Raw genomic sequence first — 19,578 nt, 5'->3', positions numbered from 1 at the left:
CAGGTTCGGCGGCGTTCCCGCGACGTCGGGCGCACTCGGACCGTTTCTCCGCTGTAGATTTTCATAGTTTGGAGTCTCTTTAGAAAGCGGGAAAGCCGACAATGGGTTTGGAGCCAAGACGACGACCATTTCAGTCCCCACATCCCTAAAAAAAAAAAGAAATAAACAAAAGGTCCGACCTCGTGTTCTCAGCCACAGAGACGTAAAGATTGACTTGAAAGTTGCGTTTTTTCCCCGGTTTGAATAAAAAGGGGAAAAACTCGTTTTTTTTCCTGCTGCATGCAAAGGTTGGGGACTGACGTGGCGCTCGCTGGTGAAACCCGCAACCTTTTTTCCAAAGAGGCCGACACAAGTCCGAACAGTTTGTCTTTGGTAGCGTTTTCCAATTTTTCCAGCACAGTAGAGGTGTGTTCATACCGGTCTAGTAGTGGTTGTAGTGCATTAGTTTTTGGGGCCGGCAGCAGCCGGCGGTAGTTTCTGGTTTCTCTGTGAACAGTGAAGGAAGGTGGCCGCTGCGGCTCTCTGCGGGCCGACCGTCAACTTTCGATGGATGGAAAAGAAAATACAGAAAAACAAAGAAAAGAATAAAAAAATCAAATAAAGAAGTGTTTGAACTCTGTTACAGTGTGCCATGCCCCTACAAGGCATGTGATATTGCAGGTTTATTTCTTATAGCACATGTTTTTTTGTGAATTACATTTTTTGGAGACATTTTTATTATTATTATTATTATTGTATCTGCGCCATGTTAGTTCTGGTTATTTGTTATTTTTCCAAGATTCAAGATGTATTGTAAATGTTTCTAATAAAACAAAAAAGAAATGATCTCCAACTGAGGACGGTCGTGTTTTTTCCTTCTGATGAGCACCATTAATATTTAATATCATAAACTACACCCAGACACTAAGCATCAGGCAGCAGAGACGCGCTATAACAAACGAGATTTATTTATTTATACATATGCAGTCCACAAATATACATATATTAGATGAAAGGTTTAAAAAGCCCTAACCTACACCACCCAGTTTAAGAGCCGTGAAGTCGACAGAAGTCTGTGTTGATGTGGAAACACATCAGCAGGATAAACACCATCTGTGTCCATAACCTTTGGATTTAATCAAGCCCCTCCTAATGCTAAAGTCCTTTCTCCCTTTCCTCAGCTATTAAACTATTAGAAACTAACAAACCCACTCCTGGCTGCTGAGGACAACCCCCCCACCCCACCCCTTTGACAGGAAATAAAGACGAGTGAAAGCGAGGGCAGACCTCAGGGAGATCCCATAAGGCAGAGTCCTGTTCCAGTTACATACAGAGAGGAGTAGGTGAGCAGGCGGCCCAGGATTTCATTTACAGTAAAACATCTCGGGTTCATCAGAGACCGCAGCAGCAGGGCAGGGCTGAGTGCCCTCACTGCCTCATCCCCTGAAATATTATCCCTCCGTCCATCCCAGCAGGCAGGACCGGATTGTCCGTGCGTTTAAACCAACTCCCAAATCTTTCCCGTTGGTTTAGGGGCGGGGCAAACGCCGCCGCCGCGGAGCACAAAGTGTGCAAAGGCAAGAAGAGCCCTTCCAAACAAGGAGTAAAAGCAATCAAAAAGAAATTGCGTGTCGCTGTCGGGGGGGGGGGGGGAGCCGTGAGAGGAAGTTGCTCTCAAGACTCGAAAGCAATAAAATCTACAAGAGATGGGGCTGCTTCTTCTTCTTCTGTGGAAATCAACCAAACCCCCCGGCCACAAACAGACACCAACTTTGTGTTCGAGTCGTAACCTCCCAAACATTCTACAACTGGAAGCATCGGAGGGACGGTGGCGACAGAAAGTTGTTATTCCGTCTTTATTTAACTGCGTGGGAAACTAAAGGGAAGCATTTTACGGGCTTGTAAAAATATGGCTTTCAAAAGGGGAGGACGATTGGACAAGATGGGAACCGCGATGAGACACAAAAGGGACCCGATAGTGTGTTAAATTTTTACTTCAATCAATTTTTTTTAACCAATCAATTCTGATGCTGTGGCTCTGTAACGACCTCCCTCCCCCGCACGGCTTTACCGCCCCTCCTCCGTGGGTCCCCCTCCTCACACCAGACAGACAAATCAAATCTCTACCTGTCCGTCCGTCCGTCTCTCTTTGTCTGTCTGTCTGTGTCCTGGTTTGCATGGAGGTGAAGGAGGGGGGGGGGGGGTAAGCGGTAAAGTCTCAGTTGGTCTGGCAGCAGAGGCCCTTGTTGGACGAGTTCTGGGTGGGCTCCACTGTGATGGGCACGACGTTGGAGGCCGGCGAGAAGTCGGCGTCGCTCCTTCCCGACATCTGCCTCTGAGACACGATGTTGTAGATGGCTGCGAGGGAGAGAAGAAGAAGAAGAAGAAGAAGAAGAAGGGAGAGGGGATAAGTTACGGTGAGACGAACAGCACGGCGAAAACTGCACAACAACTGTTCAGTCCAGGCTGCTGGCAGCAGCGCGGGATTCTTTCCACCCTGAACTGGCATCGTTATGTCATGTGGCAGAATCACGTCTCCGTTCAGGCATTCCCCAAAGCTGCAGCTCACAGTGTAATAACCAGAAACGTCACCGGCCTGAGACCTGCAGGCTCACAGTGTAATAACCAGAAACGTCACCGGCCTGAAACCTGCAGGCTCACAGTGTAATAACCAGAAACGTCACCGGCCTGAAACCTGCAGGCTCACAGTGTAATAACCAGAAACGTCACCGGCCTGAGACCTGCAGGCTCACAGTGTAATATCCAGAAACGTCACCGGCCTGAAACCTGCAGGCTCACAGTGTAATATCCAGAAACGTCACCGGCCTGAAACCTGCAGGCTCACAGTGTAATAACCAGAAACGTCACCGGCCTGAGACCTGCAGGCTCACAGTGTAATATCCAGAAACGTCACCGGCCTGAAACCTGCAGGCTCACAGTGTAATAACCAGAAACGTCACCGGCCTGAAACCTGCAGGCTCACAGTGTAATAACCAGAAACGTCACCGGCCTGAAACCTGCAGGCTCACAGTGTAATAACCAGAAACGTCACCGGCCTGAAACCTGCAGGCTCACAGTGTAATATCCAGAAACGTCACCGGCCTGAAACCTGCAGGCTCACAGTGTAATAACCAGAAACCTCACCGGCCTGAGACCTGCAGGCTCACAGCGTAATAACCAGAAACGTCACCGGCCTGAGACCTGCAGGCTCACAGCGTAATAACCAGAAACGTCACCGGCCTGAGACCTGCAGGCTCACAGCGTAATATCCAGAAACGTCACCGGCCTGAGACCTGCAGGCTCACAGTGTAATAACCAGAAACGTCACCGGCCTGAGACCTGCAGGCTCACAGTGTAATATCCAGAAACGTCACCGGCCTGAGACCTGCAGGCTCACAGTGTAATAACCAGAAACGTCACCGGCCTGAGACCTGCAGGTTCACAGTGTAATATCCAGAAACGTCACCGGCCTGAGACCTGCAGGCTCACAGTGTAATAACCAGAAACGTCACCGGCCTGAGACCTGCAGGCTCACAGTGTAATAACCAGAAACGTCACCGGCCTGAGACCTGCAGGCTCACAGTGTAATATCCAGAAACGTCACCGGCCTGAGACCTGCAGGCTCACAGCGTAATAACCAGAAACGTCACCGGCCTGAAACCTGCAGGCTCACAGCGTAATAACCAGAAACGTCACCAGCCTGAGACCTGCAGGCTCACAGTGTAATAACCAGAAACGTCACCGGCCTGAGACCTGCAGGCTCACAGTGTAATATCCAGAAACGTCACCGGCCTGAGACCTGCAGGCTCACAGTGTAATAACCAGAAACCTCACCGGCCTGAGACCTGCAGGCTCACAGTGTAATAACCAGAAACGTCACCGGCCTGAGACCTGAAGGCTCACAGTGTAATAACCAGAAACGTCACCGGCCTGAGACCTGCAGGCTCACAGTGTAATATCCAGAAACGTCACCGGCCTGAGACCTGCAGGCTCACAGCGTAATAACCAGAAACGTCACCGGCCTGAGACCTGCAGCTCACAGTGTAATATCCAGAAACGTCACCGGCCTGAGACCTGCAGGCTCACAGTGTAATAACCAGAAACGTCACCGGCCTGACACCTGCAGGCTCACAGTGTAATATCCAGAAACGTCACCGGCCTGAAACCTGCAGGCTCACAGTGTAATATCCAGAAACGTCACCGGCCTGAGACCTGCAGGCTCACAGTGTAATAACCAGAAACGTCACCGGCCTGAAACCTGCAGGCTCACAGTGTAATATCCAGAAACGTCACCGGCCTGAGACCTGCAGGCTCACAGTGTAATATCCAGAAACGTCACCGGCCTGAGACCTGCAGGCTCACAGTTAACTTCTCTCTTCCTCCGTGTGCAGGACGCTTCGGCTGAGACCGCCGAGATGCGCCTGGAACAGAAGTCGGTCCAGCCACTTCAGCACAAACAGACTTACCGCTGCACTACGACTCTTTTCCTCTGAATTACAACCAGATGTGGAACCAGAAACAGTCCTGGAACCAGAACCAGAACCAGAACCAGTCCTGGAACCAGTTCTGGAACCAGAACCAGTCCTGGAACCTGGATCCAGAACCAGTCCTGGAACCTGGATCCAGAAACAGTCCTGGAACCAGAAACAGTCCTGGAACCAGAAACAGTCCTGAAACCAGAAACAGTCCTGGAACCTGGATCCAGAAACAGTCCTGGAACCAGAAACGGTCCTGGAACCAGAAACGGTCCTGGAACCTGGATCCAGAAACAGTCCTGGAAACAGATCCAGTCCTGGAACCTGGATCCAGAACCAGTCCTGGAATAATCCTGCTTAGGAAGCAGCCACGCTTAAAGTTAAAACACGTCAGGTGACACGGCTACGACTCGTTTCTATTTTTTTTACAACTGATTTTTTATTTGACATATACAGACAAACAAACACAAACTCAACAAACTCAGATGTATATTATATGCAGTTACAGTTGCTTAAAGTTCCTTAAAACTCCTTTTTCTCTCTTTTTTTTATTCTTCCACTGACTAGATCTTTGTAAATTTCAGTCACTGTTTTGCACCTTTACGTCATATTTTCGCTAATCCGATCCTCTTCTTCGCTCTATATGCGCTAACCAGCATTCTGTGTTAATATGAGTGAGAAAAGCAACCAAACAGAGTACGAGTACGACTCATTTCTACACCCCCAGCCCCCCGCTGTTGTGCATATATAAACAGAAACCCACCGGGGTGACCCCCTCTAACCTGTGACCCGGAGCCCAGGCTCCTCTGCTCCGCCGGCTCCAGAGTTCAGCTCCCACTGGCCTGCTAACTGACTCGTCCCCTCGGCCTTAATGAGACCATTACCGACCCTAACTCAATAAAAGCCGACGGTTTCAAGTTTTTATGAATCAGAAATAACTGATAAAGCTTTGGCATGGGAACAGAACGGTCGGGAGAATCCAACACAAGAGCAGGAGCAGCATACAAATGGCAAGTGGCACTACTTGGAGCCTATGGGGCAACTCAAGTGGAAGCCCCACTCACTATTGGATTGCCCCTTAGAGCACTTCAGTGACTGACTGAGTCACAATAATTGCTTTTTTCTCTTCCATCTTATCAAGGCTCACACACAAAAAAAAAAGAAAAGTGTACTTGTCGCCTCCTGGGGAGACTGTTCATAAACATTTAAATGCATTTTTGAACCAGAGTCGGAATTTGTTTAAAAGGCCAGATGCATGCGATAAGAGGGATGAAGTGGATTAGTGACCAAAAAAACCGGCTGTCAGACGTATTCTGGTGATTAGGCATCTTCAAAGGGGCTCTCAGGGCTGATTGGTTGAGTGGTCTTTCAGTTGTACATATTTCTGACTCTAAAAAGAGGAAGATTCAGGCGGCGGTCTCTTGCAACAGGCTGCTCATGACGAGCAGCTCTTAACTGATTAGATGGGTTTTGCTGCCATCTAGTGGCCGAAATGATGCGCTGTTACATAATCCATTCAAGTCTTGCTGGAAATTTTCACAACTTTCAGACATTTTCATGTACAGTATTGTTCAAAAGTCTTAATCCACCTCTCAGTTCTTTACATTTTCCCTCCAAGCAGCCAGACTTTCTTATAATCGCTTAAAGTGGCCCTGAGCAACACTTTTCTCCAGCTTTCTGAAGGTCTTTCAGAGTTTTTCTTTGGACATTTTCTGCTCTTTCATTCATCTTGAATGTGTTTTTTCTTTGTTAAGCCACTTAACTCTGAGCTATGAACCAATCAGGCAGGAAAAAGGCTCCTAACTCAAGGGATGAACCAGTGTTGTGTCCACACAGAACAGGCAACTTAGCAAAGAAGCCGTTTTAAACTGGATCTTTAGGCACTTTGTTCCCAGCAGCCTGTCACATGACTTTAAAAACAGGACTTCATATCACCAAACAGGAATAAAATTCAGTAACATGGATGAGATTTGGAGCAACAAAAAATTTGATTTTTTTTTACATTAATTTACTCAAATAGTGGCCTAAAATGAACAGAAACAGACATTTAATTATAATTTCTTGTATAACAATTAATTTCCAACTACATTTGTATGACTTTGACAGCCATATTAAGTATTTTATGTGGTTTTTGAAGGATTTTGGTCATGAGACACCTCTTATTTCTTTATATTTTGGATCCAAGCAGCTTAAGTGATCTTCAGCAACAGTTTCAACACTTTCTGAAGGTCTTTCAACGTTTTTCTTTGGACATTTTCTGCTTTTTCACTCATCTTGAATGTGTTTTTTTCTCTGTTAAGCCACTTAACTCTGACCTGTGAACCATTCAGGCAGGAAAAAGGCTCCTAACTCAAGGGATGAACCAGTGTTGTGTCCACACAGAACAGACAACTTAGCAAAGAAGCCGTTTTAAACTGGATCTTTAGGCACTTTGTTCCCAGCAGCCTGTCAGAGAGACACATCATTTGTTCCCATTTCTTTAGCTGCATGTGTGAAAAACAGCTTCATAGTTTCAACTTTTTTGCACATTTACGTTAAAACTGCTTTCAGTTACCAAAAGAGTCAAATTAATATAAGAAATTCAGTTTAAAAAAAATCCTAATCCCAAAAAAATGAATGTTATCACGTCTAAAAGTAGAAAAGTAGGGAAAAAAAACAGACAATAATAAGAATGATATGTTATTCAACATCAAGAAAAAGTAAATAAGATTCAATTTAAAGCTTAAAAAAGGAATATAAGATATAATCTAATGACTAATTATGGAACAATTAATATAGCTCAGAGCAGATATTCACTTTAAAGCTGCTCAGAACTGAACAAATTCAGATTCTGGGTTTATATCCATGTTAATAAATCACTGTTTTCATTTCAAGTTTTCTGGGAAATGCATAAAGAAATCAGAGGTGTATCAAAGACTTTTGTCCCCCCCCATGAACACAGAGCAGGAAATGAGCTGAAACTCACCTGTGAGAATCGTCTGGAAAGCCAGCTCCACGTTAGACGAGTCTAAAGCTGACGTCTCCAGGAAAGACAAACCGTGCTTCTCTGCAAAACACACAGAGCAGCGACACGTTACAGCCCAGCTGGTGATCCCACTCAGGTTTATTTACCACATTACATGCAAACATAGCAGTGATCTGTACGTTGTTTCTAATAAAAACATATTTATCCCTCCCCTCGGCTCAAACTGCTGCTTTTACTACTCACACTCGGGCTTTTCCTGCTGTCAGACGGCAAAAATGGGACGAATTTGTTTCAAAAACTATTTGCATTAATCGTACTTTGCATTTATTAAAAGCTAAAACACAACAAAGAGCATCCAGTAAAACAGAGAAGTGAACTGTCAGTGAACTGTTTAACCAGTAGCAGTAAATGGCAGTTTTTACTTAAAACTGACATAAAAGTGCGACAGTTTATTCATTTTTTTCCAAATTATTGATGTCAATGAAAGGTCCATGTGAAACGACGGATTTGTGACGGTTAATTAAGATGGTTTTGGACAAAATAAGGTTATTTAACCTTTTTCTTTGTAGCTTTACAGACAAAGAGATTATAGTTAGTTAAAAGTCTCCACCGTTTTTTGCTGTTAATCGTGTAAATGTACATATTTCTCTTCTCTTTTCGGCGTCATCATGACCAAATGCAATCCTGGAAACGGCTGCAGTACCATGAACCACCGTAGGAGTGCATCAGATGCACAGACCGCTGCGTCCGACTGTCTTTACGCTGATTTTCTCAACACGATGGTCACCAAACTACAGCCAAAACTTAATTGGAATCACTGCCGAGTAGAATTTAATCTGGAATTATTAGATTAAAATTAGATTTATTGTCACCAATCTTTTGAGGGGTGAGAGTGGGAATCGAACTTCCGTGACATCAGCCGATAGAATCATTAAATGAGTAAAAGCAGTGATGCTGAGGCACTAAAAAGGAGAACCTTTTACCTGCATCATTATGACACACTTTGCATAGATGTGGCCACAGCATGGTCCGTATGTAAACCAGAGATCCTAAATTAGGTCAGTGGAACAGAAAACAAATCAACAGGCCGGAGCCGACTGTTGAGAAGCTTTTATTCACGAGGACTTGTAGCTTTAACTTCCTTACAGTCGGTCCTGTCGAGTAAATTTATCAGTTAAAGCAGCAACACAGAGAGCAGAGCGAGGTCAAGAGCAAACACAAAGCCGACCATTTCAAAACACAGACTGACCAACAAAAGGCTCCGAAACCAAGATATAAAAGAGGCTCTTTCAGCTGAGACGAGTCTGACCGAGATGAACCTACGGCACATTCTATCTAAGCTGAGGACATGCAGCAGCTTTAAAGGGATAGTTCGCCTCTTTTTTTACATGAAGCTGTATGACATCCAATACTAGCAATATTATTTATGAACATTTTCTTACCCCCTGCTGCCTGCTGCCGCCTGCCACGCCTGTTACGGTGTTTGCTGCTCAGAAGCAGGGGACTGCTCGGTCTGCACTTCGGTCTGCACAGCAGGCAGTGATACGAAGGGAGAGAAAATAGGGCCAAGCGATTTTGAGGTCCGACTTTTTCCTGGAGAACCATTTTGTGATGCAAATGTATTACTCTGTTGAACGCATATTGTTTTGAGAAGCAAAACGCTTTATTTTTTAAACCCCAGCCAACTAGCCGGACTACCTTCATCAACGCCAAAACGAGGCTGGAACTCTGCTCACAGGACGCAGCAGGGGGTAAGAAGATGTCTGTGTTCGAAATGCATTTTGCTCCTGCCCGAGCCGAAATCAGCCGGCCTGAAGCTGATTTAAGCTCTAAACTCTGTAAACTTTAGCAACATTTGAAACATTTTCAGGCGAGAAAGTAGTCATTTAGATCCCCAACGTGTTGAAAACCTGACAAAATACCGGCTGTTTACAATTTTTCCTGACGAATTCGGTGCTACTAAAGCTAGCCGCAGTGAGCAACGCACTTCCGGTAATTTTCACAAAATAAAATACCCGTTGCCTTTTATCATAGGGAAAGCCATTACCATACAATTGGTGCTTTTGTTTTGAAAACAGGAAGTGAACCTACCCTCGTTGTAGCTAGCTTGAAACTGCCGTTTTGACAGGAAATGACGATCGGCGACCTCACGTTACGTTGCATCTTGGGTAGTTTGAGTATGAGTAGTAACCTCATGATGCATACCCAACATTTCAGAGAATCTAGTATGCATCTGGGAACTTCTCGCTTACTCAAACTCGCATACTAACTCAAAAAGTTAGCATTAGTAGTAGCTAATTAGTAGCGGTTTTGAACACAGCCTATGTTCATAAATAATATTGCTAATATGGGATGTCAGACAGCTTCATGTCAAAAGAGGCGAACTATCCCTTTAAGTAAGACGCCTCACTGCACAAACGTGCTAACTGCTAAGTGTTAGCATGAATTATTTTCTCATCTAATTACTCTGACAAAGCTTCCCCGACGGTGACGGTACCTGCAAAGGCCTTGGACTCGTCGGTGGGCACCGCCCTGAGGTGGCGCAGATCGCTTTTGTTCCCCACCAGCATGATGACTATGTTGGTGTCCGCGTGGTCCTGCAGCTCCTTCAGCCAGCGCTCGGCGTTTTCATACGTCAGGTGCTTGGCGATGTCATAAACCAGGAGCGCTCCGACCGCTCCGCGGTAGTACCTGCAACAATACGAGATCAGAGGAGCCAAATGTTAAAGCCGAGCACAAAACCAGCTGCTGTCAGAGCCCGAAAACACTCCTGAAAACACTCCTGAAAACACAGGGAAAAGACAACTGCTGAGACAGGGAATGCACAGATAACTTTTACCAATATTTGTTTAGTTTTAGAGATGATAACGCAGATTCTAACTGAAGTACCCGAGGCTGTGGGGGGAAACTGCAGGTTTGACCGGTTGAAAACTGAGCTGCACGACTGTTGACCAAAACAGGAAGCAGAGCTCACATTACAGCAGCTTCAAAGCCTTCGCTCCTGAACTGAACCCTCAGAACATCTTATCGGTTTAATTGTAATAGTTCTTGCTTATAAAAGAGCCTTTTAACCTCATTTATCTCTCATTGACACACTGTACTTTGTACACGGTGCCTGCAGAGCTTTCTCTGGGGAAATGTGGGGTTCTGGGTCTCGGACACGGAGGATTAAACTGATGGCTCCCCAGCTGGAAGATGATGACTCCATGTATTAATCACATTAGTTTTACGAACATCCCGCCATCCTCGGGTCTTTTGGATTAGACCTGTTTGATCACATCCAAAGTGGGGGGGTATTAACCCAGAATGCATTCTGTTTTGGGCCCACGTCTCTGGAACAGGCTTACAGAAGTCCTGAGGGCAAACAGTGGCCTCTGAGGTGCTCCGGTTGGCTCCGATCGATAAGGGATGAGACAGGAAAGTGGGCAGGCAGCGATGGGGACCTTCTGTCTCTAAAAGTTTTAGTCGAGCTCATAATTATGATGTTTATTTTATTAACATAATATTCGGATAGCCATCACTCTGCCTCTGGTCTTTTCTCTGAACAAAAATATGCAATCTGTTTAGGATTCTTCAGTTCCTTGAAATTGAAAATTGCGATTTTTTTTTATGGGATGATTTTAAAAATCGTTTTTTTCTCTCCTGAATCGATTATATTACGTCATATCCGTGTCCAGAAAAAACTTCATCAATTCATTACATTAAGTTGTGTTAAAACTAGCCCACATTTGTGCTGTGAGGACATTTCAATTCATTTTGTAACCGTAAACTTTAAAAAAATGACTTTTTTCTGTCTCAGTTGAAATAAATGTCAGCTGCTGGACTGACTGACACAGACTGATGTGCATTGTTTATCCTAGAAGTGTACGATTCAACTTGTTTGTTTTTTTAAGGAGGAAGAAAATTGCAATTACTGATTATATCGAATCCCAATTATCAAGAATCGTGACCAAAGCACATCGTCGTTTAGTGCTTTGTGTTTGGAGGCTCGGGGACGAATTTATTCATTTTTTTTTTTTACCGTGTAGATCGCTTTGTGCTACATATTGTTGGTATGTACAAATAAAATCCCTACAATCTCCAAGTGGAGGAGTAGCCTCCTTATGAAGAGTATCGATCTGCCCGACGGAGAACAAAGCAACGGAGCCCCCTCGGTGATTAACTCACGCAGAAGTGATGGCCCGGTACCGCTCCTGTCCGGCCGTGTCCCAGATCTGAGCCTTGATGGTCTTGCCCTCCACCTGGATGCTGCGCGTGGCAAACTCCACGCCGATGGTGCTTTTGCTCTCCAGGTTGAACTCGTTTCGGGTGAAGCGGGACAGCAGGTTACTCTTCCCCACGCCCGAATCTCCGATCAGCACCACTACGGAAACACACAAAAAAAAAAGGAGGGAGATTTCAGACAGAGAAGAAGGAACAATCAATGAAAGAACATGTTTGTGGACTTCCAACCCTGTTAAATGCAGAAGCAGAACAGGCCAAACATAGCTGTATCATTTGATATTTGACGGGTGCGTTCCAGCTCCGCAGCTCAGTTCGTGGCCGTCGTCGTGACAAACCACGGGCTCGACATGCCGACTAACTGACCAATATGTGAGGCTCCCAGTGAGGGCAGAACAGAAACTTAGGGGCATCACATCCAGCTGCATCTTTTCAGGAAATGTAAACAGACGAGGCAGCTGAATCCAGGTAAAACCAGCGATTTCCTGCACATGTCACACAGCAGATGTAAAATTAGTGGTGGAAGCAGAAGACTGAAGGGCGGGATAAATCGGTTAAACGTGGAGAGAATCGAGAGCCGCTGATCTTACCGCATGGTTTCAGAAACCGGATCACCGATTTGTTCTCAGAATTTCAGCCGATATTCATCTCAGACACGGCTGCAGGCGTGGAAAACCTAAAACTGAACCTCTGTCCGTGACAGTTTGCACAGGAGCATCACCGAGAATGAAGCAGACGGTGTCTGCTATCGCCTGGTGCTACGGAGTAATAAACTCATCTGACCCGTCTCCCAGCTGCAGGTTTATAAGGTGCACGACGCTTATGAATCTTTATCTTCAGACAGAGACAAACATCACGTGCCTGAGCTGCACGTTTAATGGTTGGAGAGTGTCAGAAACCTAAAATACCTTAATCTCCAGGAACTGACCAGTCACACAAAGGTGGGTACACCAGGCTCATCCTTCCACTTATGCTCTTATTTCCCCCCCCATTTGTCACAAAGCTAGTTTTGGTACCTTGATGTAACATTATCAACTTCTCCCCGAAGAAACAAACACTCTTAACTTCCCTTTTTGTGGACAGATAGCACATTTTAAGTATTTCTGAGAGGCCATAACCCCGGCAGAGGGAAGAAGACAAAGAAGAAAAGGATGAATGATGCCACGGCCCAACAGTCTGAGAGAAGATAATGAGTTGAAAATAAGAAATATATTCTTAATTCTCTGGATGATCTGTAAACACGGTATTAGAAAGTGCAACTAGCTGTCACAGTAAAGAGATGAACATCATATTATCAGAGTTATTATCAGCTGTAACTTCTCTCCAAACCTTTTCTGAGCTGCTTCAGTTACAAGTTTTACGAGTTTCCCCTCGTTTCCTTTGAGGAAGCGACCTGGAAGGTAAAATCAGGCTGTAAGTGACCTTTTTATTTGTTCATTTTTCTCCTAGGAACTCGGGGAAATTCCAAGAAATGTATTCTAAAAATATCTTTATCTGTGCTTGAGGGTGTCTGAAGTGAGTACTAATTAAAAACAACAACCTTGTATTCAAGTTTTGGGGCTGCCGACGTCATTTGGTGAGTATCCGGTCCTCCATCTTTATCTCCACACAAGGTTCGATAGCTCAGTTTGGAGAAACACTTTGCTTATAACCGTCCGTCGGTGCCTTGTTTAGTGGTTTATATCCCAGTGAAAAGATCAAACTTCTCATTTCCCATTTGTTGCTGAATGCCATTACAAATTCTTTAAAGATTATGAATCAAAACACAGAAGAGTGAAGCGACAGTGAAGCCCAGGGGGGGGGGTCCCCAACCTGACATGTGACACATTAAAGTCCTTTTTAATTTGATATTACAATCATTTTACTACTTTTAGTCCGTTTTACCATGTTTATGGATACTATTCATTGTGTTTTACTGTGATGCTGATGAATGTCGTAACGGATTGTTATTTTTATAGAGTAAGTATGAACATGGCTGAGCTGTTTTACTCTATTTTTGTGGCATTTTGACCATTAAAACCTCAAGTTGTTGTGTCAGACTGTGAGAAAACGCAGAATCATCACTGGCCTTCCCTAAACAAATCCTTAAACTTTAAAACTCCCAAAGAATGCGTGACAATTTAGCTTATTATCTGACATTTCTAATTCTGATAAACCTCAGCTACTGGAGTCAACATTTTCCTTTAAGCACATCCTGTTTCTTTAATGTTTAATAAGGAATGAAGGCCTCCAACATGCTGAACCAGCCCTTATTAGGGTGAAAACCTGCACACCAGTCAGGTGAGTCAGTCCGTGGAAGGGAACAGACTCATCGCTCTGCTGTTGGGAAATAGGAACTTATCTTTGCAATGTTGAAACCTCACCTCATTAACCAACCGACCGCTGTAAGCACTGCTGCTCATTCTTAATGGATCCTCTTTATTAAAATCTGACAGCATCAGACGCTGGTTCGGCTCAGCCAAACCCGGAAAGAATCATAAATGGTGGATTCATTCCACACCGGCCGGTCTCGTGTCGTTTTCCTTTTCACGTGACACAAAAGATATCGGGTGGAGGAGAAAAGTCCTTACGCAACTCAATCCAGGTCCTCTGCCACCACACCGGTTACAGACGTGTTAGTGTTACACACCCATCCGCTCAGCTATTGTTGAGTTTGATTCTTTAGCTGGAAGATTAGAAAGGCTTCTGTCATATTACTTAGTGACTGGCCGACTGAGAATGAAACTTAATGCAGAAAGTCAAGAGTTTGTCTGAAAACCACCGACTCCACACACATGGAATGTAAGATTTCTACTCCGACACCTCCGATTTTTGTCCATTTATTAGAATTAAAGAAGTGTTTAATACCGGCTACAGTAGCCTGTCCAGAAGTGCCGTTTATTTCTGAGAGGTATATCATTATTATTATTGTATATTATTACTGTAAATAATCATTACAATATGAAACGACAAATTTATTTGTAGCACATTTCATGTACAAAACAATTCAAAGTGCTTCACATAAAATGAAAGCATTGCAGCAGGGAGTGTAAGAAGCATTAAAAATACATAAAAGAATATAAAGAGAAACAAATAAAATAATTTAAATTAAAAGATAGCGTGCAGATTTCATGCATAGACACATGAGAAAAGAAATGTTTTTAACCTGGATTTAAAAATGTCTCCATTTGGTGAAAGTTTAATGCAGAAAGTCGAGAGTTTGTTTGAAAACCACTGACTCCACACACATGGAATGAAATATTTCTACTCTGACACATCCAATTTTTGTCCATTTATTAGAATTAAAGAAGTGTTTAATGCCGGCTACAGTAGCCTGTCCAGAAGTGCCGTTTATTTCTGAGGTAGTAATTACTTTTCCCTGAACCTGCTGAGCTCCGTGCTGTTAAAAATGAAGACTTACATCCGTGTGTGTGTGAATAAAAACGACAGAAACTCATGTGCTGATGTGACTCACAGAGCTCACCCAACCTGACTCACGCCACCCAGCAAGCGAGGCACAGAAGAAGAACAAAGATGATAATGTTACAGAGCAGCCAGTGCTTTATCAGCTTACATTCATATAAAAAAATCTGATTAAACCGGCCTCCAGAAATCACGCCCCTGTATCTCGTCTAACCTCTGGGACAGAACCTGCCAGAGAGCTGGCCAAACACGCTTCATGCAGGTCTTTCCAGTTTGACAACTCGTTTAAAGGGCACGTCAGTTCCCTTTCCCTTATGAGCAGGTACAACCGCCATCCGTCCCTTCCCAGATAACTGCCCCCACCATGCAACAGATTTATGTGGCGATTTCTCCTCCTTCTTACTTCATTTTATAGTTATATCAGGTCACTTTGGTGAAATAAAAAGGTGTTTTATAGCCCATACTGTGTGCCGTCTCCATCAAACAGTGAGGAAGTGGACGTCACCCTAAGATACTTTAGGCCAGTCAACATTACAGTAAATTACAAACCGATTTTAAACAATTTGGTTCATCTAATCCTAGGAAATTGTGGCAATAATTCACACCAAAAACTGATATTTTCCATTTCCTTTATGAGTTTTGGCGCATCCAGAGAGATGCTAAAGCTTTCCAACAACTTTTTCGACTTAGTTCAACGGGTGTAACGATCTAAAAAAGGTGTGAAAGGATGTGATGTGGCCAGAATGCCGATCTTGGGATGGTGGAGGCTGTTTTGGAAACCATTTGTGATCCTGGCTGATTGCATCATCGACCTGCAAAGATGATGAGCGTACACAGCAGATGCTGCACGGAGTCATGAGGAGTCTTATAAGCTGGTGGCTGTGAGGCCATTTTAAAACTTTAAACACTCAAAGTTACAGCACCCTGAGCAGGTGCCCTTGTGTTTCTACGTGGGATGAACGTCACCTTGCTTGCTTGTTGTTAGGCACGCGCCGGTTAACGGGAATAGTTGAGTAAATGATTTATGCTGGGATAAAATTTGGTCTCTTCCTCAAAAAATCTTTGTGCTTAATAAGGTTAAAGAAGTGTCATTCCAAATTATTTATAGATGTTACCCGGTTAAATCATTCTTTATCAAATTCAATTTTGTTGATCTTGATCTGAAGTGTGCCTTCTGTGACACTCATACTGAGACCATTATTCATCCATTTTGGAAATGTAAATATACATGTAAGCTGTGGCAAGATATTTGTAGATTTATTTTAGATAATATATGCTGTGATTTTGAGTTCCTTCTGCAAAATGTCATTTTTGGTTTCATAAAGAGTGACGCTTCTACTGAAAAAGAATATTTTTTAATTAATCTAATTTTAATTCTTGCTAAGTATTACATCCACAAATGTAAATTTGCCAAAGTGAAACCCAATTTTTGTGCTTTCATGATAGAACTCCAGATGTATTTCAAGTCAATTTCCTCCTCTAATAACAAGAAAGCTATCAAAACTATAAATCTAGTCTCCCACTTTGAAATCTTTAACTCAGTGTTACCCTCATTGTTCATGTCCCCTGGTATATTCTCTCTTTCTCTCCATTTATTATTTAAACTACTTATGTATGTATTTATTTTGGTATGCTTTTGTTATGTTTTTGCACTGTTTTTGTATCTTGTAAAGCAAAATAAAGTTGTTTTAAAAAAAAAAAAAAAGAGAAAAAAAACGCGCTGGTTAACGCCATTGACAACCCGGCATCGAATGACACTTTTGGTCACAGGTGAAGCCAACGTTTAGCCAACAGGCTAAAGGCTAAAAAAACAAAACAACAACAAAAAAAAACAAAAAAAAACAAACACACACACTCACCTTTAAAAAGATAGTCATATTCGTCCTCTCTGTTCGCCATAGTTGCTCCTCTTCGGCGACTCTGTACTCGAAGTCGAACAAACTTCTGGCGTAATTCAGTTATTTCGACAAAAAACGACCCGACCAACCGTTCGCGAAAATCCACGTCAGGATACGAAAAAAAACAAATGCGACGTCGCTGCTGTTCTCAAACGTTCACAACCCGCGATAACAAGCACAAGCCAAGAAACTTTCGGCCCGTCTTCCTCACCCTCTGTCACTTGCCATTACCAAGGCTGCGACGTAACGTCAGTCCGTCGCCCCGCCCCCTTCCTCGTTCCTAATTGGTCAATGGCTGATCGACACCTGTCACTGGCGTTGACGTGATTGGTCCGCGGGGCAGCCGTTCATGATTTAGCTTGGGTGACGTCTGCGTGCCGGAGCAGCAACAGGTAACATCAGGCTTCAGGTTAGTAGTCCACGGTTGAAGCATAGACATAGAACACTATTTCTATGTGTTCTATGTCTATGGGTTGAAGCCCCGGTGGCGAGCTGCGGGATCACGCGCATCTTATAAGACGTGTCACACAGCTTTCCCGGAAGAAAGAGCAGGTCACGGGGGGAGTTTTGGGCCTAATGTTTTGTTTGGGGGTGTCCTTAAAGGCTGATGCTGTTTTATTCACAGGTTAACATGTCAATCCATCCATCTATGATGTAAATTTCTTTCTTTCTTTATTTGTTTCAAATCTGTATACAGAATAGAGTTTCACAATTAGCTACTACAACACTGCGATTTGAAAAGGGGATGGAGGAAGCTTTGCTTTTAATATTCCAACCCCTCACTCAACCGCTCAAAACAATGACAAAATTCACAACAAAACAAACATAAAAACACAATTCACTGCAATAACTCTCAACACAAACACAGGACAAAGACAGAGACACAGACAGGCCAAGACAAACTCCAACCCTACACCCCTCTCCCCACAGAATATACATGTGTATTTACATATACATACATACACATGTATACACATACTTATATACACATATACACACATAACATACACAAAATCCGTATATTAAGAAAAATAAATAAATAATAGTAATAATAAATTTAAAAAATAGAGAACATGTCACATCATGCTACATCAGTAGTGGTAGTTGTAGCAGCAAGAGTAGTAGTAGTAGTTAAAATTTTTTTAAAAATAAATAAATAAATAAAACTACCAATAGGTTTTTGGGCATCAGTCACTCTCCTTCTGGTATTTCCTCATCTCCTTTCTTTTGAACATTATTTTAAACTTCACCAAATTTGTACAGGTTTTTGTTTCCTCTGTTAGACTGTTCCATAATGTGACTCCCCTCACCGAAATACACATAGATTTCAGGGTTGTTCTTACTTTTGGTTGGTATGATTTATTAATGCCTGTAAAATATCACCTTTACTGTCAAAGTTTGGGTTTGCAATTAAACAAAATAAACTTTTGAAAGAAAGAGGAAGTTTCAGAGACAGCTTTCTGGTGACTTATAAGTCCACGTTGAAATAAATCGCTTTTTAGGCCAGGTAAGGCGAGGCATCTTTATTTATATAGCGCATTTCATACCACAGGCAACTCAATGTGCTTTACATAAAGACAAGGCATTTAAAAGAACAGCATAAAGCAGCATAAAAACAAGCAATTTAAAGAGAATAAAAAAATAGAATAAAAATTAAAACACAGTTAAAAGCAATCAAAGAAGACCCAGATTACACCCAGATTCAATGATGATGACGCGACCAGGGAGAAACTTTTATGTTATCAGACCTAGAAAGCACACAAGTGTGATAAAAGGACAACTTATGTTCAGCTGACCTATAAAAGCTGATTTAAGAAAATGATACAAGAACGATACTGTCAACCACAAAACTGGGTGGGACTTTCTGTATCTAAGACTATTTTGTATCTATGACTAATCACACATCTGGTTGGACTAAAAATGGCATGTTGAGTTCCTCAGGGTTCAATTCTGGGGCCTCTTTTTTCAAGATTTACATTTACAGTTATGTGGATAACACACAAATCTACATTACCATGTCACCCGGGGATTAAAATCCCCTATAAACACTCATTAAATCTCTTTAACAAATGAACAGTTTTTGCAAACTACAAACCAAGCCAGACATCTGGGTGTCATCATGGACTCAGACCTGAACTTTAACAGTCAACGGTGTGGATCTCACTAAGACCAGAAAAGTGGATCATATCCCTCCATCCTGAGGTCTCCACATTGCTTCCTGTGCATCCGAGAGTTGATTCATAAAGCTTTACATGGTTTGGGGCCATTACACCTGAGGTCTTCTGCTACATTATGAACCTTTGAGACATCTCAACTCATCAGGAACAGGTTTGTTGTCTGAACCAAAAACAGAGAAGCTACTTTCACTTTTTATAGATCATATATGCGGAACAAACTCTGCGTCAATTCTTCTTCTTTTATCAAAACGTAAGACTTTCCAAAAATGGTTGACCTTTGTTTATTGCAGGCCAAAGGCTGTATTGCATTATGCTGGAAGAATGTTGGTTGCCCCTCTTTTACCCACGGGTTAAATAACTTAACATCGAGTCTGGCTTTTGAGAAACTGACCTATATTGTTAGAAAGAGGGCTTCTGAATTTTATGATATTTAATTTGTTGGTGGGAGAGAAAGCTGTAAC

General features: G+C 43.1%; 1 protein-coding gene across 1 annotated transcript; it reads right to left on the bottom strand.

Annotated features, from left to right (window-relative positions):
- Positions 1 to 929: 929 nt before the first annotated feature.
- rab11al (RAB11a, member RAS oncogene family, like) lies at positions 930 to 17,194 on the bottom strand. Its single transcript, XM_075466304.1, has 5 exons — positions 16,902 to 17,194; positions 11,587 to 11,782; positions 9,917 to 10,110; positions 7,420 to 7,500; positions 930 to 2,337 (listed from the first exon to the last, which is right to left on the bottom strand). The coding sequence occupies exons 1-5, from the start codon at positions 16,939 to 16,941 to the stop codon at positions 2,198 to 2,200; spliced, it is 651 nt and encodes a 216-aa protein (XP_075322419.1). The 5' UTR covers positions 16,942 to 17,194; the 3' UTR covers positions 930 to 2,197.
- Positions 17,195 to 19,578: the final 2,384 nt, after the last annotated feature.

Source organism: Odontesthes bonariensis, chromosome 5, assembly GCF_027942865.1.
Source record: "Odontesthes bonariensis isolate fOdoBon6 chromosome 5, fOdoBon6.hap1, whole genome shotgun sequence".
In the NCBI taxonomy this organism is placed as follows: domain Eukaryota; kingdom Metazoa; phylum Chordata; class Actinopteri; order Atheriniformes; family Atherinopsidae; genus Odontesthes; species Odontesthes bonariensis.
This window is presented reverse-complemented; position numbering and strand designations above follow the sequence as displayed.

What these genes read in the sequence shown, in the direction of transcription:
- rab11al (XM_075466304.1), bottom strand. Translation starts at nt 16,941, where the DNA reads ATGGCGAACAGAGAGGACGAATATGACTATCTTTTTAAAG. An exon ending in ATATGACTATCTTTTTAAAG is followed by an intron (nt 11,783 to 16,901) that starts GTGAGTGTGTGT and finishes GTGTTTCCGTAG; the next exon opens with TGGTGCTGATCGGAGATTCG. An exon ending in TTTCCAGACGATTCTCACAG is followed by an intron (nt 2,338 to 7,419) that starts GTGAGTTTCAGC and finishes TCTCCCTCGCAG; the next exon opens with CCATCTACAACATCGTGTCT.